The sequence below is a fragment of the Ambystoma mexicanum genome, chromosome 1p, assembly GCF_040938575.1.
Source record: "Ambystoma mexicanum isolate Mex_15411 chromosome 1p, UKY_AmexF1_1, whole genome shotgun sequence".
Lineage (NCBI taxonomy): Eukaryota > Metazoa > Chordata > Amphibia > Caudata > Ambystomatidae > Ambystoma > Ambystoma mexicanum.
In genome coordinates, this window is record NC_090921.1 from 1,388,744,669 (window position 1) to 1,388,764,291 (window position 19,623).

At 45.3% G+C, this 19,623-nt stretch overlaps 1 protein-coding gene across 2 annotated transcripts in view; it reads left to right on the top strand.

The window, feature by feature from the left end:
* LOC138454753 (borealin-2-like) overlaps window positions 1-18,990 on the top strand; it is a 168,039-nt gene extending 149,049 nt beyond the window's left edge. For both annotated transcript variants that reach the window (XM_069607064.1, XM_069607065.1), the window contains exons 8-10: window positions 8,549-8,657; window positions 17,487-17,573; window positions 18,830-18,990. In XM_069607064.1, the coding sequence (XP_069463165.1) occupies window positions 8,549-8,657; window positions 17,487-17,573; window positions 18,830-18,880 (247 nt within the window). In that variant the 3' untranslated portion in view covers window positions 18,881-18,990. The remainder of the gene's footprint in view (window positions 1-8,548; window positions 8,658-17,486; window positions 17,574-18,829) is intronic.
* The last annotated feature ends 633 nt before the right edge of the window (window positions 18,991-19,623 follow it).

Below are 19,623 nucleotides of genomic sequence, written 5' to 3' on the forward strand. Positions count from 1 at the left end.
CATCCCACTCCAGAAAGCCTTGTGGTACAGGCTGCCACTTCTACTTCAGAACAGACTCCCTACATGACAATTCCATTAGAATGGGATGACCAACGCTATGAGGCCATGGCAAAGAAAGTATTTTCTGCTCGGCGTACGGCCTTTAAATCTGCAAATGCCACATGTGCACTAGCAAAGCTTTCGTTTACTCTATGGGAATGTATAGCGATGGAGACTGTTCATGTCCCTGAAGGGGAAGAAGGGGACGTTTTTAAAAACTTTGTTTAAGATGGGAAGGAAGCTATGTGTGAGTCTCTTCAAACTGATCTCAACTCTGCAGACAGTATCAGCAGAGTAATGATGGCTAGCACAGTAATACTAATTTTCTTCAGATGTGTAATCCAGGCTGCTTAACATGCCCTTTGATATGGCACACTTATTTGGCAGGAAGGCTGACGAGAGCTTAGAGCAGCTACAGACCTCAAAGCACCAGCCAAATCCCTTGGTGCTGCAATCTGCCAACCACAAATTTGCCCCAGTGGAACAGCTTGGAGGGTTAATTTTTCATTTTTTTTCTTCCTCTGCTGGAAGAGCAAGAGGACTAGTGAGTTGGCGGTCAGAGAAGATTCTGCCGTGGTGGACAGGGGACAGGTGCCAAGACCACCCAGGCAACGGCTGCTTTACCCTCAGCTGCTGCATCAGCAGCCTCAAAACCTCTGAGGCCTTAGAGTGCAAACCCCCAGTGGGAGGCACTCTCTGCATCTGTAAGAATGGCGGATATTACTTCAGATGCATGGGCACTGGAAACAGTAGCCCAGGGTTACTGCCTTCCCTTTCTAAAAAGGCCACGGGATCATCCACCAGGGAACAACTTTCAAAATTCCATTTTCACTCCTTGTACAGGAAATTTTGACCTTGCTTGAGGTGCTATAGAATCCGTACCTGTAGCAGAGATGAACAAGGGTCGGTACTTTCCTTATTTCCTAGTCCCCAAGAAGGAAGGAGGATTGAGACTCATCTTGGACTTGAGACATTAAGTTCCTCAGGAAGGACAAGCTTTAGATGGTTACCATTTCTTAGATCCTTCAGGCCCTCCAGCTCCAGGATTGGATGGTGTAATTGTACCTTCAGGCTGCTTACTTTCATGTGCCTATCCATCACAAGCACAAATTACCAGATGTTCGCTGTTGGCAATTTTAATTTTGGGTTCTGAGTTCTGCCTTTTGGGCTGACTTCTGCTGCGGGGGTATTCACCAAATTGTTGGCGGTGGTGGCAGCGTATCTCAAGAGCGGGCCCTATTGACATCTACCGCTACCTGGACGATTGGCTGATCAGGGCTCGGTCTAATCAACAGGCCCTGGAACATCTCAGCGTAACCTGCTATTCTATGCACAGACTGGACCCCTCCCTCAATTTAAATAAGTCCCACATGATACCATATCAAAGGCTCCAATTCATCGGGCCATTCCTGGATGCATCCTTGGGGCGGGGGGGCAGGTATGGGGAGTGCAGCCTCAACACCCGAGGTGAGGGCTCAAAACATTCTGCAGATGGTCACCAAATTCCAGAGTGCTTGGTGTCTCCCCGCCTTTTGGCTTTTTGGGGTTACTCGACCTCGTGGCATCCTGTATTTTCCTGGTGCCGGAGGCTCACCTGAGAATGAGATCTCTCCAATGGGCTCTCAGGACTCGGTGGCCCCAATTGTCTGGCAGGATGTCAGACCTTGAGGTTCTGAGCAGTCACACAGGATCTTCTGTGGGAAGATCCATTGTGTGAGAAGCAATGCAACTCTGGTTCTGGGTAATTCAAGGAGTCTCCCTATCTGCAGTTGAACTAGCTGGAGAGAAAATGCCAGCAGATGCTCCGAGCAGGCAGAGCAGTCCCCCACGAGTTGGAACTAGCTCTGGAAGTCCTTCAAGAGGTCTTCACCCTTTGGGGAACACCTTGTGGATCCGTTCATGACCAGTGTCAAACGGAAGTGCAAACTATTTTGCTCTATAGAATTTCCCCCCAAGATAGCTCTAGGAGACGTGTTGATAGTGGACTTTGAGTTTCCACTTACATGCACGTTTCCTCCAGTCCCTGTCATTCCTCAAGTGATCAGGAGGTTGAGAAAGTTTGGGAAATCCATGCTCCAATTGCTTCAGGTGCTGTCCATTCTCAAGCGCTCCTCTGAATAGGTATCTTTCTTCAAAATGCTGCTAGTGATACCATTACTGAAGGGATTGATAAATGTTTTCCCTCAATCCCTTTTCAGGTTCCAGTTTGGGACCTCAATCTAGTTCTAACATTTCTTGTGTACTCCCTATGAACCTATTCATTCCTGTCCTTTAAGGTTGTTGACCTTCAAAACCATCCTTTTAGTTGCAACATCAACCCATAGGGTGAGCAAACTTTAAGCTTTGTCTTGCAAACCTCCTTATACAATTTTCTTTAAGGGTTATTAAGGTTAAACCTACATCTTTGCAAAAAATTGTTTGATTTTCATTTAACTCAGAAAATTACTCTACAGTCTTTTTATCCTCCTCATCCTGGAAAGAGATTGCATAGGCTTGACCCAAGATGTGCACTTAGTATTTATATTTCCAGGATGTCTAGGTTGAGACAGGATGGTAAACGTTTAGTTGGTTATACAGGCCAGAGGTTTGGGATGGCAGTGACAAAACAAAACTTGTTTAGGTGGATGTCTGAGTGTTATGAAATAGCTCTAGAGGATCCCCCTGAGGGTCTCTGGTCTCATTCGACCAGGGGCATGGCTACATACTCTGCTTTAGAGATGTCCCAATTCAGGATATTTGCTTGGCGGCCACATGGTCCTCCATTCATACCTTTACCAAGCATTACTGTTTGGACTCTTCCTCAGATCGGGAAGGAGGATTTGGGATTCTGTTCACATAAATCAATAAGGAACTCCAAAAGTCTTACTCCCTTCTCCAAAACCAACACACCAACACTGTTTTGGCACTCTATCAAAAGATGAGGAATAGATGGGAGGTTGCAATCCATTTGAAGAATAAGTTACTTACCTGTGGTAACGTTCTTTCAATTGGATGTACCTCCCAATTAGTCCTCATTGCTCCTCCAAACCTACCCCACAGTAGAATTTTTCCATGTTACAATTTACGTTCTTGCCGAGCAGTACCCTGTCTTACGCGTGATCAGCCAGGATCCGGGCCTTATAGACTGCCTCAGTGAATTTGTCAGCGTGTTCTGTTCCTGTAAGCATATAGTCTAATCGAGTGTACTGCATGTGGGGCCGAATAGTGCGAGTAACCTTGGGCACTCTATGTATGATTCGCCAGATGTCAGCCAACTGCAAGGACCCCAAAAGTGCATTTAGCACCTGGGCGGGCTGGATTTTTGGAACTTATTATCAGACCTGTACAGAGTGGGGTCGAGGGTGCAATTAAAGTTGCCCCCCACAACCAGATGCAACCCCTATAGGGACAGTCAGAAAGTAATGAATAGAAAAAGGTAATGGTGGTGTGGTTAGGGGCGTAGTGTTAAGGCATGTCTGTGTTCTATGAAACCGTGCACATGTGCCCTTCTCCACTCATCCATTTTGGTTTTCAGCACTCTAAAAGGCACCAACGGTGCTACCCACATCAGGACCCCTTTAGCATATGCTGAATATGTAGAGCCCAAGGTGAAGCCGCCCAACTTCCTGGCTAACATATTTTGCTGTTCTATTGTCGGGTGCGCCTCTTGCAATATCACAATCCCAATCTTGTGACTTCGTAAATATGTTAGCACTATGTTCCTCTAAATAAATCTGTTGCCTTGTACATTCCATGAAACCACCCTTAAGCTGCTTGCCATATTATGTGAGGTCAGAGATGTCTTGTGCCATGGGGAAGGCAGGTCTGGGCAATGGTCCCACACTCCCAATTGTAGAACCCAAGCGCGCTTCCCATTTGGTGGGGATGATACCATGTCTTATCAAAGCGATCAATGACTCCTGTGCGCAACTTGGACATTTGTTACATAAGGCAAAACAAACCCATAAACACCCCAACTCCAACCCAGTAATGTGCAGACTGCTTGGGCACATCCACCCATCGTGTTAAACTTGCACACAGCAACCCGTGCAAGGTTACATGCAGCCGTTGGATACAGTTAAACTAGTATATCTTCAGTGGTGTGACACAAGGTTCTGCCCATGTCCACACTCCTGTGTCAGAAGGATTTACTGTTAGCTATGTTGACTAGTGTTATCATATTTCAGGGGCAACTGTGCATTTCCTGTACCCGGTTCTGGCGGGTGCGATTTGAACAAATCTGCATCTTTGTCATCAATGACCTGTCCTTGGTCGGATCATTCCTCCTTCGGGCCATTTTGATCCTGACTGTCCATGCATGTGCGTCCTCTGGAGTATCAAAGAGGGACCTGCCGTTTTGTAGCACTTTCAGTCTCGCAGGGTAGACAAGCATATATTGGCATATATTTCAGTCCGGCACTCCTGAGCCTTTCTTTCGTTGGTCGAAATTGAGCTCTGCTTCTCTGGACCTGAAGCGTGTAGTCTGCGTAGATCCCTAATTTAGGAACTGCTTTGTGTATATCCCCTCCATGCCTAGGGAACACTCTACCGGAATCATGAACTGGAAAGACAGATGAAGATCAATGATGGGTTACCGGGGTGAACCAGGTGGAGATTTCTTGTTTAAGGATCAGGGTGCTCGCTGCACTGTGAAACGCTGCACGAGGACCCCAGGGCCCACTTCATGCAAAACCATGTTTTTCATGAACATCGTAGGGGCTGTGCCTTCTGCCCCCTCGGGTAAGCCAAGAATATGCACATTGTTTTTTCTGGCCCTGCCCTTTGTATCCTCTGCTCTATTTTCCAGGACCCTCACCTTTTTGTTTTAGTTCCTTGACCACGGACTGCACGGTATGGATAGCTGTTGGGTTGTCTTGCGCTTCGATTGTCCCAGTTCTATCGGCCAAGGCGTGTACTTCCTGCCGAAGCAAACCTATGTCTATTATGACGTTGTCGATTTTGGATTCCAAGCTGCAGGGCCGCAATGGCAGACAGAACCTGCTGTTGGCTTCCTTTCTGTTGTGCTGGCAGGTTGGTTTTCTGTGCTTCCTTGTGTCCAGTCTGATGCATTGACCTACGGTCTGCGCCACAGGTATAGGCCTCCATTGTGGTCGGTTTGGCTTTGACCTGTCCAGACCTGCCTGCCATTTGTACCGGATTGTCCCAGTATATTCCTTACAAATGATGCCACCAACAAACACACAATGGTTACTCTCAATGGGTACACAGGGCCACTGCAATCTAGTAATAACTACGTGTCTCAGCTCTGCCAGTCCCAGTGTCCCCAATTTACACCATACACAACTTTATTTCAAGTTGGTGCCTGTCACTTTGAAGGCTGTGTCGCCAATTCCCACTAGCCACAGGATGCCTAAACTTCTCTCAGCCTTCACAATCAAAAGGGGCCTGGTCTTGTTTGCCTGCCCTCTGCTTCTTGCACCTCCCATACATGGGGATAAGTCCAGTGCTCCCTCAGTAGCCCAACGGGCTGCGTGAGTCCAATCTGGCCACGGTGACACCTTTTATGGGTAATGCCTCTGCAGGCTACGGTGCAGGCATTTGAAATACAGGGGGGGGGGCATAGTGTAACTGGGCCTCCTGTCCTTGGCAATGCTGGTTGCTGGTGCAGCGCTTCCAGCCCATTGCCACCACCTCTAGCAGGCTCCCTTCTGAAATCTGCTCCCAGATGGCACTTGTCGGGCGTCCTTCACTTCTAATGTGCACGTTACCCGCAGGTGGCCGTATGATGCCCCGCACCTGCAAGGTGCCAGAGGGTAGGGTGCAGCTAGAGAACAGCGAGGCTAGGCAGCCATTGCGGTGCCGCAGCCACCATTTTGTCTTCGATCTCGGATCTGAGTGTAATTCAAGCACTGAACAGGGCTTTGAATATGGACAGTATTTAGGTGGGTCAAGCAACAGCCAGTATGCTGCATGTCCTCACAGCATGTCTGCCGGCCAAGCTCCCCTTTAGGAATGTTAATCTCATCACTTTAATCGGGCTCTTTATGATGGAATTGAAATGGAATTTGGACCAGGACGCAAGTCCAAACTTCTTAATCTATAGAAGTTCAAATATTTGACCAAATAAGGGGAAAAAGAAAAATCAAAATCCAGGCTCTGATTTTAGAATCTGACTTTGCAGTGCAACCTGTAGTTTGCCACGCTAATGTCCTTCATGGTACCATTTTGCATTGGAAAAACGGGTTCCCTTCCTTAACTTGCCTATTTAACTTTCATGAAGTTGTGAAATCCTCTACAAACTAGACAACCCCTATGTAGTATTGATGTCACCCTTGCAGAAACAGGACTAGATTGTATGACCAATGCTTATGCTGTCCTGGAGTCCAATCAAAGAATAGAATACATTCCTTGTTTCACAGTGAAACCCCTACCTCATTTAGGGGTGCAACACTTTAAGGCAGCCACCCTAATTCATAGCTGCTATCTCTAGTTATTTGTGTAGACATCTGGACTAGTTGGCATGTGGTGGTCACTAGATGTGATGCAGAATGTTTGCACTTTCATGATTATCAAGATTGCACTTCTAACTCCAGTCCTAGACCTGCATGGTGAGAATCTGCCATCTTCAATGCCGGTAATGCGGGTACTGCACTTGAGAGTCCTACGGTTTAATTCTAATCTCATGTCATTTGCTGGAAGCACTTCACAGCTGCCTACTTGTAGGCCTTGCAAAATCTGCAATTGTCTAGTCAAGTACCTTTACCTGTTTGCTAGTCTTTCAGGTTTATTGTACATTTTGCAGGCACATCTTTGGATCACTTTATGCCGAACAGGATGTGGAAAGCTATAGCCTAAGAACAGGACATTTTGGATTGCACTTCTAACTTCCTTTGTTCTCCCATTATTGTACTGTTGCGATGGTCATTACAAGGGTTTTAATCTAGAGCTCGTGAACATTTGCACAAGTGGCCTTATAGAGGGTTTATTATCCTACCCAATAAGTCGAATTCTTGTCTTGGCTTCCCACCAGGTTCTTGCTAAGCTTGTTCTTCGGTGCTAGTAATTTAGCAGTCTCCTACCATTGGATATTCTGTGCAAGAGCCCCTTCCTTTCAATTTCCATTTCCTGTTGCCTTACCTTATTCCCACTTCCTGTAGAGCCATTTCTATGTATGGCATTCCATTGCTACCTCTGTGCTGTCTTGAAGGACTGAACACTGCTAAAACGAGATTGCTGAATGTCCACAGAGATTTTGGAGCCCACCTTTCTGGTTCTAATTGGTTTTCTTTTTCATGGACCTTTCCCTTTAATTTGTGCCTCTCCAGTTTACTGCATTTAGGTGTCATGTTCTGATCAACGTGTCCTGCTGTCTTTCTTGTGATGGTCTAGGTGGTCAACCTGATGTCTGCTTGCACTGTAGCATTTAATGGCTATTTTTCCTGGCACTGAGGCAGCAGACCCTATTCCCGTCTCCCATCAGGGTACCACAAGGCTCATGCTAGTCACCCACGCTTTATACCATGTACACTAAACCCCTTTTTGACCACCTCGACAGCTGGGAAATTCCCTACAACAACTTTGCTGATGACAGCAAAGTCCCAGTGAAACTCACTGGAGACCAAACTGACTACATTAACCAAGTCTACAGCATCATCCAAGCCTGGCTGGCAGACCACCAGCTCTGCTTGAATGATAAAATGGAGCTCCTCATTGAAGGCTCTCTGCATCGGCTCAAACACGTGGGCCCGGCCTTCGCATTCTTTACTATTGATGGCAACATTACCGTTGTTTCTAGTCATGTGAAAACTGAGTGTATAACTAGATTCCGAGCTTTCCATGCAAAAACTTGTCCAGGCCCTTGCCTCCTGAGCAGCATGCTCCACCAACCTCAACCTCGATAGGAAGTTTTTGTCCTTGGACAACTTCCTCACACTAGTCAGAGCCATCATTGGAAGCAAACTGGATTATTGCAACACCATGCTGTATAGCACTGGCACCTCTACCAAAAACATAACCCAACTTCACTAAATAATGCCCTTTAGGCTGCGTCGGGCTTCAAGAGGACAGACCACATTTCCCAAGGAAGACAAGTCTCACTGGCTGCCCATCAAAGCCCACATTGAGTTTAAAATACTATCCATTACTCACCAATGCATACACAACACTGCAACTACCTTCTTAAACCAACGCATAACTAAAAGCGCCAAAACCACGCCACACTGCCTGCGCTCGCCCACAACCATGGCCTTGGCCATGCCTAGATAAACTAGAAAGAGTTGGTGGAGCTAGGTTTCCTGTTGCAGCCCCCATACTCTGGAATGCCCTTCCTCCCTGCATCCAAGATGTACCATCTTACCCTGTTAGAAACAAAATAAACTGTACTTACCTACCATGCTATGACTGTGCTGTATCGCTTGCTGTTAAAACAAATGAAATAAATAGACTTTAGGATGACTTCAAATGTTACTGGCTCCTAGTTATTCTTATTTCTGTTGAATGATGCATGCAATAGTGCATGGAAATCTCTTGTTAATGTGTGAAGTCACTGGAATCGTTTCTGTTGCTTCAGCTTTCAACGAACTCAGCCTCCCAGAAGCCGGTGCCTTTCCTCTGGGGGTGAACCATTGTTTATGGATGGGGGCCTTCCATTTGTGAACATCCCACTGAATGATAAGCAGGTATGGCCCCCTCGTCAAAGTGTGACTGAAGCTTTTAGCCATTGCTTGCGTTGCTGTCTATTGCTAGGATGAAAAGTCTTGCTGGCTGTGATTTTAAAGCATTTTTCTGTAATTTCTGAACCTTTGCCCTTGCCTCGTGATAAGTCTTGAAGGGGTTTACTCTTATGCTGCGATGAGTAAACAGTGGGAGTATCCGGTTTGGTCTATTGTGGAAGTATACTTGCACAATCTTCCCTTCTCGGGGTTAGTTGGACTAGGTTTGAGTGCTGGGGGATATAAGGTGGAGACCTCTGGAATGACCTTGCATTGGCAAGCCGTCAACATTTTTCACCTCCTTTTCATGTGGTACTGACTCAATCTGTCTGGGTGGGCCATGTCGTCATTTTCGGCAAGTCTTCCATTTTGTGGATGGAATAATAGAATGCTGTTACCCAATTCTATTCTCCCCAGTAGCGGAAATAGGTATGTGGGGGTAGCAAAGGCTTCATCCGCTGTCTCTAAACATGTACCACTACCTGTCTCAACATGTTTGAGGAAAAAGTGAGTGGTGGAAGTTTCCTTTATATTGTTGGCATGGGTCCGAAGCAGGCTATAAGATGTACTCAGTAGCTTAAGCTCCCAAACAGTTCAGGAAGTACCGAGAAAGACTACTCAAGCAACATCTTTGTCTAACAAAATTACTCAAAATACTATGCACCCACCCCATCAAGGTAAAAACTGCGATTTTCATTTTGCCTCAATTCTGTATCAATGTAGCATAGACTTAATGTGACATATTCCGCCTTGAGGGCCCAAGGTAAGGTTTTGGGGTGTTGGTACCTATAATCCATCAGCAAAAGCACTTTTCCCAACCCCACTACCAGAGTCTGCTCAAAGGCTCAAGTCCAGTAGTTCTTGGTGCTTTCTACAGATGTTGGATGTTACGAGGTGGAGCCCTGACTCCACTGGTGCACATTGGCGTGTATCAAATGTGAGGGTTACACTGTGATAAGGAATTAGAATGGTAATTAGTCGACATAGCTAGACAGTCTTGACAGGGTGTCTATCATACGTTAAGCAGCTCAATGTGGCAAGTGGCTTGATGATGATGGGGACAATAGCTTGGCAAGTGTAACAATAGTTTAAAGCACAAAGTATTCATGGTTGGAAGGCAGGTTGATTCTCAAAACACTTTGTTCCACTTGATAGATCAACAAAAAGATGGATCAATTTTGCTCTTCAGACGCAAGATTGTCTGGTGTACAAACTCTGCAGTAGTCTCCCTCTAGGTGCCCTGACGCTGCTTCTGGGGATGGAACAGGGGACCACTGGAATGAACTACTGCATTAGTGTGGCTAGAGCAGTCTCATTCACATTTTAATGCTGAGCCCCCCCTTGAGTAAAACTCGTGTTGCTTGCCCCCGCCCCACCTCCGATGCCATTCCTGCTTGTATTTTCTATTAAAAGCAGTCACTGTACTCTGTTTTGGAAGGGCTTTGCGCCACCTGTGAACATTCCTCAGGGTGCCCTTTGGGATTAGAGGTGGGACAGCCCCACGGTTTGAAGACCACTTAGTAGAGTATCCTCAGTGAATCGCTATTGCCTCATGCATTTACACTCGTCTCTGCCATTCCCCTGGATGACATGCCATTCCATGGTTTCCGGTTGGATTTCTTTTTAATGGCATAGGGTCAAACCATATTGGAAGTCAGTTGAGGCCACACTAGGTGGAGTTGGATCATACAACCATGCCACTAACCCACTGAAGGTAAAAATATGCAGCCAGTGTTGGCCTTCTATATGAAGGTCCACTTGGTTCCCTAGGCGGCTGGGCTACTATTCAATCTGGACTCTTGCCTTTGGGGGGGTGGGGAGGGTAGACCAATGTTGATTATCGAGGGTTAACAAAGGGTTATCGAGAGTTTCCCATCAATTATATTTTGATCATGTTTTTTGTACTAAGGGTAGCACTTGGTTATTACACCATGCAGACTCAAAGGGGTCATAGACTGCAACCTGCCTAGCTGCCTTGTCTAAGGCAGGGCTGTACCACCAGTCATTTGTGGCAAGGGGATTGGCAGGGGGTTTTGCTTCTGCAGACCTCATTAAGGGTTCAAACAAGTTTGCTTCTTGGGGTCAGCCCTCTGTCTTCAAGTGCAATTAATTCTGGGCTCTTCAATGGTCTACTAGCCCACACCGTGAAGCCCACTTTCAATTACTTTCACGCATGTCTTTCTGGCTAGGGCTGAGCTTCATAAATCCTACAAATCGGTCATTTACGCTAAACCCTCAATGAGGGGTTATGGAACTCCTATATACGGACTTGACCTGTCCACTCACTGCCAATTCCTTCATTCAGTTTCCATAACCTGTAATATCCCTACTATTTCAAGGTCTGTCACTTCTGAAAAAGTTATGGAACCAGAATACACTGGTGGACTGTATTGGAATGGGACTTTGAGAATGGAAGAACTAGCTATGACTAACACTATGCATGAATCATCCTTCAGCCACCCTCCATCCACCTCTCCTTTTTAAGACCATTTACTTTTTAATCTAAGATATATTTATGGTAATCAGCAATGCTTAAGCTTTCAAAATGCATCTTAAAATTGATCTTTTAAAGACTAGAGTATGAATTCGGTGAGTGGGATGCCTCAAAGAGCACTTCTTAGACAAATAATGGGGAGATCAACACCGGGGGCCACCCTAAACCCCATGGATAGTGCGAGAACAGCCATATTGGATGCCTTCCATTCTTTATAGCACACTATCTCTACACTAATTTTGATGGTATGCATTGGTATGATCTCCTGGTGCTGCAGTGATTCTGTAGGAAAAAGGCAGTTGGTTGGCTGGGGGTGGGGCGGCTTGATAGACATTGTGTTTTTGTTGGTGTTTGTAGAACCAGAAGGAACTGTGTCTAGTGTGGGTTAGGTTGCTAGGTGTTTTTAGGATGTGTGCACTGGGACTATTGTGTCCAGATCGCTAGCGTCCAGTGAATTGGGTGTTTGTGGTAGGTAGTTGCGTGGTGCATGTTTGTTGTGCTTCCCTGGAGACTAGGCTGATCCGAAGGTGTGGTGTAAGTTGGATGTATGCTGGAGAGGAATTGGAAGCAGGTTAGTAGTTGGTGAATTTGGTTTTTTGGTCCCTTTTGGTGTCTTTGGAAATGTCCATTGTGTGCTGGTCATTTTGAGTTGAACAGCCAGGTTTTCTGTCATTTTCTGGGGATGAGATGGTCTTTTGCTGTCCTTATTTCCTTTAGCATTGATTGAGTTCCATAGATTGGTGATTAGGTGTGAGCATGCAGTTCCTGAGTTTCCTTTTTTTCACATTTTCTATTTGGAGGTAGTCGCTGGATATTCTCTTCTTGGTTCATGGTGGTTGATTTTGGTCTGTAGGAATTCGGCTCCTTGTCCATGTAGTAATTTTCTAGGCAATACAGTGTGCTTTGAACTTGGTTTTGTCTTTATTGGTAGGCAGTGCAGGCCTCTTACTGGTGTGATATGGTCTCTTCTGTTTAGTACCAGGAGTATCCTTGCTGCAGTGATTTGGCTGTGCTGTCACTTTTGGTGAGGCGGTCTGGCATTCCAAGGTAAAGGCTGTTTGCATTGTCGATTCGTGATAACACTAGTAATATGATTGAGAGGGTTCAGTGTGGGAAGGAGAGATGGGATAGCATCCCTCTGATTAATCTCAGGAAGTAGAAGCATTTCTTTGTAATAGCCTTGACTTGTAGTTCTAATGAGTCCCTCTATTAGTATTCCCTGGCTCTTTACCACAATTGATGCCTCTGGTTGGGTTCACATGCCAGACGGCCAGTTCAGTTGTCTGTGGTGACCACTGCGGGTGATTAATTTGAGGTTGTGGGTTGTTGTCCAGCTGTATGTCTGTGAGGCATTTGTTGGTGTTGCTCGGGTCTCGATCTATGGCTATCTTGACTTTCAGTTGTGTGGTGCGTAGTTGCAGGCAGTCTGTGGTTCCAACTGATTTTCATCAAGAGGGACATGTAGAGGTTGAGGGGGGAGAACCTTGATTCACTCAGCAGGTGATGTTTGGTACTTGATGTAAAGGGCGGTTGGTAGGTGCTTTCAGTCAGATTTGTGAGTAAAGATTTTAGCCATTTTAATGTGGAGTCCTTTGACCCTGTATTCCTCTAGTCTTTAAATTAGCTTTCTGTGATGCTGATGGCTGTAGTAGTACAAGTGCAAATTGGGTATTGGCATTTATTTTTAAGTCCTCCCATATTGTTTGGCGTGCCGATTCTGAAAGAGACTTGTTATTGGTATAGTAACCAGTTTGTTTCCACGTAGTTAAGTAGAATATTGTATTCATAGTTCTCCAATATTTTCGCCAGGTATGGCTGGTTCGATATCTGTCTGAAGTTGCTGGGGTCTTCTGTGCTTTCCTTAACATTTTTAATCCGAGGTTTGATATACGCTGATTTGAATGATTTTGGCACTGTTCCTGTTTTCAATGATGGGTTTATCATAAGTCAGAAGTGGAATGCTGGAGTGTTTGATAATGTCTTTGTAGATGTTTGGGGGAGGAAAGGGTCGCTAGGGGATTCTACTCAGTTGGTTTAATTATTTCTGAGAAGGCGATCCATTGGTTTGAATCTGGTGAGTCTTGCTATGGTTGATGGGTCGCCTGTTAGTGGTTCTGTGGTTGTCTTTAAGGTTGTGCGCCTTGCTTATTGCATAGTGCTTGTGATGGGGGTGATGTCTTAGTTGTAGGATGTGGGGTTTTTAATGTCTTTATTTTTCTGGAAAGTTCTTTTGTGGACTGGTCGCCGATTGGATCCTTTTGGTGTGCTTTTTTTAAAATATTTTTTTGTTGCTCTGAGGACTGCTGATTTGTATATTCTGAGTAGTCTTTGGTATTTTGTCCGGTTGATTATAATAGTTGCTCCATATTTTTTCCATTTTGTGGTTGTTTTTTTGAGTTGTCTCGGCTCTTCCATGAACATCTTGCTGAAATCTTTTTTGCTGTGGCCTTAAAGCATTCTGTGGGTGCTAGATGGTACACAGCATCATTCTGCAGTGTCTGGGATCAGTCTGTTCAGTTGATCGATGTTCGGTTAGAATGATTCCAGTAGTTCTGTTAGGGATTTCTGGTCAAGATCTTTCCAGTTTCATTTCCTAGTGATGTGTAATATTGTTTCCGGCCAGTAAGCGGGTTTGAAGTTTGACTGAGAAAGTATCTGGTAGTGCTCGCCCCCCATCATTGGTATTGGTGAGGCCGTTCCAGAGTCCTTATTTGCAGAACATTGCTTCCAAGGTGTCTGGTGTTATGGGTGGATACGTTGACTTTTCTTTTAGGGATGTGAATCCAGGAGGGGGCATAGCGAATTAGGTGTGGTTTCATTTTCGCTTTCAAACAAGAGGTTTACTTTCCGAGGACGAGTAGATTGTCATGGTAGGCAGAAAGGTTGGCTATTGGTGAGTTGTGCTGCATAGTTCAGGTTGTAGGATGGAGGCCTGTATATTGGGAGTAACACTATGTTGGCTTGGTCATTCAGTTTTATCTTGAGCGATTTGCAGTCTTCCATATCGGTTGAGGGGAGTGGGATGTCGCTGATGCGCTCTTTGGGTGAGATTGTGATTCTGCCTCCTTCGGTTTTCTCTGTTGGCATGTATTTGAAATTGTCAGGTATGGCTTTGTGTGTAGTTGTCCGATAGCATATTTTTGGGAGGAATAGTGCGTTTGTGCCTCCCTCTTAGGTCCTTTATTTATGTTTTGTGTTTAACCATGGATCTTGTGTTGAGTAGGCTGCAGTGTACTTTGTCAATTTTCTTGTTATTGTGCTTGCGTCCCGACTGGTGTGGTGTTTGTCAATTTCCATTACTAGGATTCTCTTGGGAGGGGTTGTTGTCTCTTCAAAGTCTGATTAGGGTGACGGTGGGGCTGCTTATATTTGTTTTGTGCTGGTTGGTTGAGTGTGTGCTTTGTTCCAGTCTTTGGTGATCTAGGGCGTATGAATTGTTTGGATACAAGTTTGCTTCAGATTCTGATGCTTATTAGGTGGGAGTTTCTGCAATGTTATAAGAGCGGTTGTGATTTGCCTTTTGGCGTATTTGGCTTGCTGTCCATGCTGGGTCCAAGTTTATTTGGGTTCCTGCTTGTGTGTTGGTTGCCAGTTGTCTGATATCCGTTGAGTTGGAATCATGGGTGGAGAGGTAGCAGGTGAAGTTTTCTGTGCTTGTTCTTTACCTGGTCTGAATCTTTATTCCTTTTAGTGGTGTCCCCACAAAGTTCTTGCGAGTGTGAATTCTGGTAGGTGTGTTCTATACTGTTGGGTTATGGTTTCCCTCCTGTTTATATTTTTTCCTTTCTTGCTGCTTTGTCTTTCTTGTATCTGGGCATGTCTGGTTTACATTGTGGTGTTGGGTCGAGTTTGTGTTGTAGATTTCTTGGGGGCAGGTGTCCTCTGGGATTGGGCCTTTTTGGTTACAGGTTGGGTTTCCTTTCTCTTTAACTTTGTGATGTTTTCCAAAAGTGTGCCCTCTTAGTTTATTTCCTGATTACCAGTGGGGTATTCCTGTATCCTTGGGTTGGATATTTGTGTCAATCTGTGGTTTTGTTGTAGTAAAAGGGTCAGGTGCAGTGTTACAAAATCCTTCGTGTGGTGCCCTTATGTTTTGTTTATGGGGGGCTAGAGGCTGCGTCATCCTTTGGTTTGATCTTCTCTTGTATGGATTTGCAGTTCTGATGAAGTGTATTTGATTGGGTTAACAGTTGCAAATACCTCCCTGTGACTCCTTTCGGTTTACTTTGTGGGGTCCTATCTGGCTCTCTTCTTGTGGTTTCTGAAGTTTTGTTGTGGCTGGTTCGGAGATGGTAGCCTTCCTGTGATTATTGTAGTTGTGTTTATGTTGGTTTTGTGATGGTGCCTAATCTTCTTGTGGTCTGTGGTATTCTGTTCTTTCTTTGTGGGCTCTCATATGGATGCCTCTTCCATGGGTTCTCCTGGGTTTGCACTTGTGGTGGGTTTCACCATGGCGGCAGCCTTCCTGTGTTGATGTGAGGAAATATAGTCCCTTGTTGGCCCTGTGTCCCTCTTTCTCCTTATGTGGCCTTGTGGTGTTGGTTGTGTCTGGTCCCCAGAAGCTTTGGTCTTTCTGTGGTGTCCCTCTTATTGATGGTTTCTAGGTACTACCAATCTTGTGAGCTCTGTGGGAGTAAAGGTATTTAAATGTGGTATAAGCCGCCGCTACTGGATTCCTTGCTACTTACCTTGACCACATGAAGGTTGGTGAGAGGCCAGCGTGGGTTTAGCAGTGGCTGTACTTTATTGGTTCCATTGGCTGCACCTTAAGCTGGATACCAGCCGTTAGTCTGGGTACTGTGGCGGCTGATGCGTGATTCTACGTGATGGGTGGCCAAAATCACAGCACAGTTGAACACAAGCGCTGCCTGGGTGCATCAGTGCCCCTAGTTTCAGATTGTAGTGGGTAACCACTCCCCAATAGGGATTTAGTATGAGCAGTACTTGCAATTCACCAGGATGCGGTGTGCGAGCAGTGCCTACAATTATTCCAGATGCAACTATGAGCAGGGTCTACAATTCGCCCAGGCTCACAATAGAGGCAGCGCCAATTATGCACCTAGGCTTGACTATAAGCAATACCTACTGACTAATCTAGGCAATTATTAGATTAGACTGAGCCTGGTAAGTGTCACTGTAGCAAATGGGATCAAGTGAAGATGAGAATGATGAAAGGCAAACGGATGGGCACTCTTGCACACAGAGCTAACAAAATTAAAGATTTAGTGCGGCAAATGCACTCAAGGCTCCAATGTACTCATGTGAGCAGTGTCTAGTTCCAAAACATTAAGCTGTGCCGGAAAGTGTTTCGTTTCCAAGATGGAAGGGAGCCTGGGTGTTATGGGCTAAGTTGGAGTTGACAGGTTTGGAGGTCTTCAAGTGTATGTGGTGCTTGGTCTGTCTTGAGTACAGAATCACTGGTGTATAGGACGGGTATCCTACTATACTATGACTACAGGGAAGGTTGGCTTATCCTGGAAGAGGGGTTGGTTCCAACAAATCTGCAGTAATGATGGCGAGTGTACCCAAGATTCTAGCCTCAAGCACCTAAGAGGCTGCGTTGGATACAGCTACTAAGGGAACACGGTAGGCAAAATACAGTGGCAGCTGTCAACTTCTAACAGTGATACAATAGTACGTAATGCGATTAGCTAAGTGGAGGGTTTTGCTGGTGAAAGTTAACTGCCCGTGCCATCCTGTTTGTCGCTGTAGGTAGCTCCGTCAGGCACCCATCCATGGGTAAACTGGGAATGGGAGCAGCCCAGGAATGGAGCTGCCCTTTGCCATGTGGTGCTTATGGGGGGCTTGAGCTATTATTTAGAAGTTTGACCATGTTGTTGGCATTTAGCCTCCACTAATTCTTTGTACTTTTGCGCTAGGCCTAACTTTTGCGTAAATTGCATGTTTAACAGATGCATTGGTTGGGCTTGTGGCTGATCTGAGGGATTTTGTAACGAGTTTTAATGCAACTTCTTTCTTGAATTGAAGATGCTTTGAAATGGATGCAATGTCCCAATGTGGGTTTGGTATGGCTTGTGCTATTGGATCAGCTGACGTATTGCATGAAACACTTGTGTATAGGAGCGTTATAAATGCCATGTCAGTTGGCTCTGTCCATTAGGAAATGGGTGGCTCTGGTTCAATGAGGACCATTGCCTAGGGAAATATTTAAGAGCTGCCTCGTGGAACCATGCACACCTCAGGCTCCCCAATTTTCTTGGAGAACCTGTTAAGAGAACTTCATATGTGCACTGAGGTTTATACAAGCTAGTATCCTCACTGGAGCCTCTTGTGTTTTCTAGAGTCTTTGCTTTGTTGGAGATGACCTGGAGAAAGTTGATGCATCATTGCTGGATAATGAAGCAGTCCTGAAGATTGAAAAACTAATGGTAACTATATAAAGGATTGATTTTGAAACTTCTGTAGTTAGGATTTTAAAATATGAACTTTACAACTGCAAAACTGTGTGCTAGTCCAGCTGACCCAGGTTGGGGAGGACACAATATGAGGACTTTCATTCCCTTTGGGTTAGTGTTTTATGGTCCAAAGATGGCTCTTTGGCTAGTAACCAGATGTGGTAAACTGACTTTCTGGAGGGATTATCCTGAAATCTATTTTACAATTAAATGTCTTTGTAAACTTGTTTATATGGTGCTTGCTACAAAAGTGTTGCCTTTACATAGTGCGTACACAGTGCTATTACCCAAGTTGATAATCTTACCTTTACCAGTCTAGTCGGGATCGAAGACTTGGTTGCACTTGCCATGATTTTAACCTGTGAGTGACCTGCAGATAAATGGAGGTCTTGGCGAACACTAGAACCATTAATGGAGGATAATACCAGATGAGCCGCCTGAAAGGTTACCAATGTCCTCGGAATCCAGCTGGCACCTAAACATTGGGTTTGGGGTTGTGGTAGTGGTTATGTGTTTTGATCGCCTAGAGGGCACATCTGAACTGAATGATTATGACCTGCATGCAGCAAAGTGTATTCTTGGCTGCCCAAAGCCCGACAGGCAGACCTCTCTTCTGCTATTCTTGCCTCCATAAACCCTTTAGAAGTATGCGCGAGCTTTCCCATCTTTCAGGTGCCTTTTGCACAGGCCACTCCCACAAATCCAGTGACCCGTTGCTTTAGTTTCTTCTCGGTGGCTTTCCTGCCTGATTGTACCTCTTTCTGTACTCCCTTTGACACACTGCAGTACGTATATGTTCTCTATTAAAGGGCCATATCAGGAAAGCTGCCCAGCCTTGTGCGTTGCCCCATGATCTGCTTTAGCTAAAGTGTCCACAGCCGCAAGAGTAGAGAATGTAATGGGATACTTGGTCCTCTCACGCCGCAAGATGTCCGTATGTAGAGCGCAAGTGATTATTTGCCTTACACGTCAGCTTACGTTTCCAAGAGCAATTTAAGGGAATTGTCTGAGCAACTGCTGCCAAGTAAAATGGCTAGTAACCTTTTCAGCTTGCGTCGAACATCTCTTTGGCTCAACCGTATTTCTCTGTACGTATCTTGGGGTGCGGACCCTTGTTGCCTTGTACAGTGGACATTTGTGAACTTGGTTGACTGGCTTTCAGAATACTACTCTTCCCTCCAAACCTCAAGCTGTCGTTTTCTAACATGTTTTCTTTTTGTTCCCCTTAGAATCAACTGTCCGTGTTATGCAAGAAGGCCTCCATAAATTATCAGCGTTGATATTTGCTGTTCGTTATTTTTTAATTTTAAAAGGCTAAATGTACATTATAAAATTGTTGAAGCACTGCAAAGTGCAGTTTATATTTAAATAAAGATTTATATTTCTATAACACCTTTCTAAACTGTCATTTTTGTGCACAAGAATATCAGTGATTGATTTCGCTTGACTGTGGACCACAGATGTCTTCCAGGACAACTAATTTACATAGAATTTAATTATTATTGTAATTGAACTCATACCTAGCTTCGGGAAGCAATGGAACACTTTACAATTCTAGTAGGAGGAACAAGGTAAGGGGCAGTGGAACAAGATTGGGGATCTAGTGTGAAGAGTAATTTTCAGCAATGTACCTACAAGTAACCAGGGGAGGAAACCATAGGCATCAGATCACTCAGTCTCTGGTATGGTCGGCAGTGTATGGTGTATGGTGTATGTGTTTGGGAGGAGCCATTCTGTAAAGAGTTTGTTTCGGAAATGTAGAAGCAGGGGGGGGGGGTTAAGTCGTACGTTGATGGGGAGGAGATGCCCGGGTCTTGGTGTAGACCGAGAAGGCTGGTCTCTTGTGTTTGCCTTCCTGCACTGGCAGTGTTATTCTGCACAGGTCCTGTGCTATGACTAATACCTAGGCATGTGCTGCAGGCTTGTGGAGATGTCCACCCATGACCTCACTCATAGGTTTCATTGGCAGAAGGAGAGGAGCCACCTGAAGAGGGAGCCTTAGCAGTAATGGCATTGCTGGTAG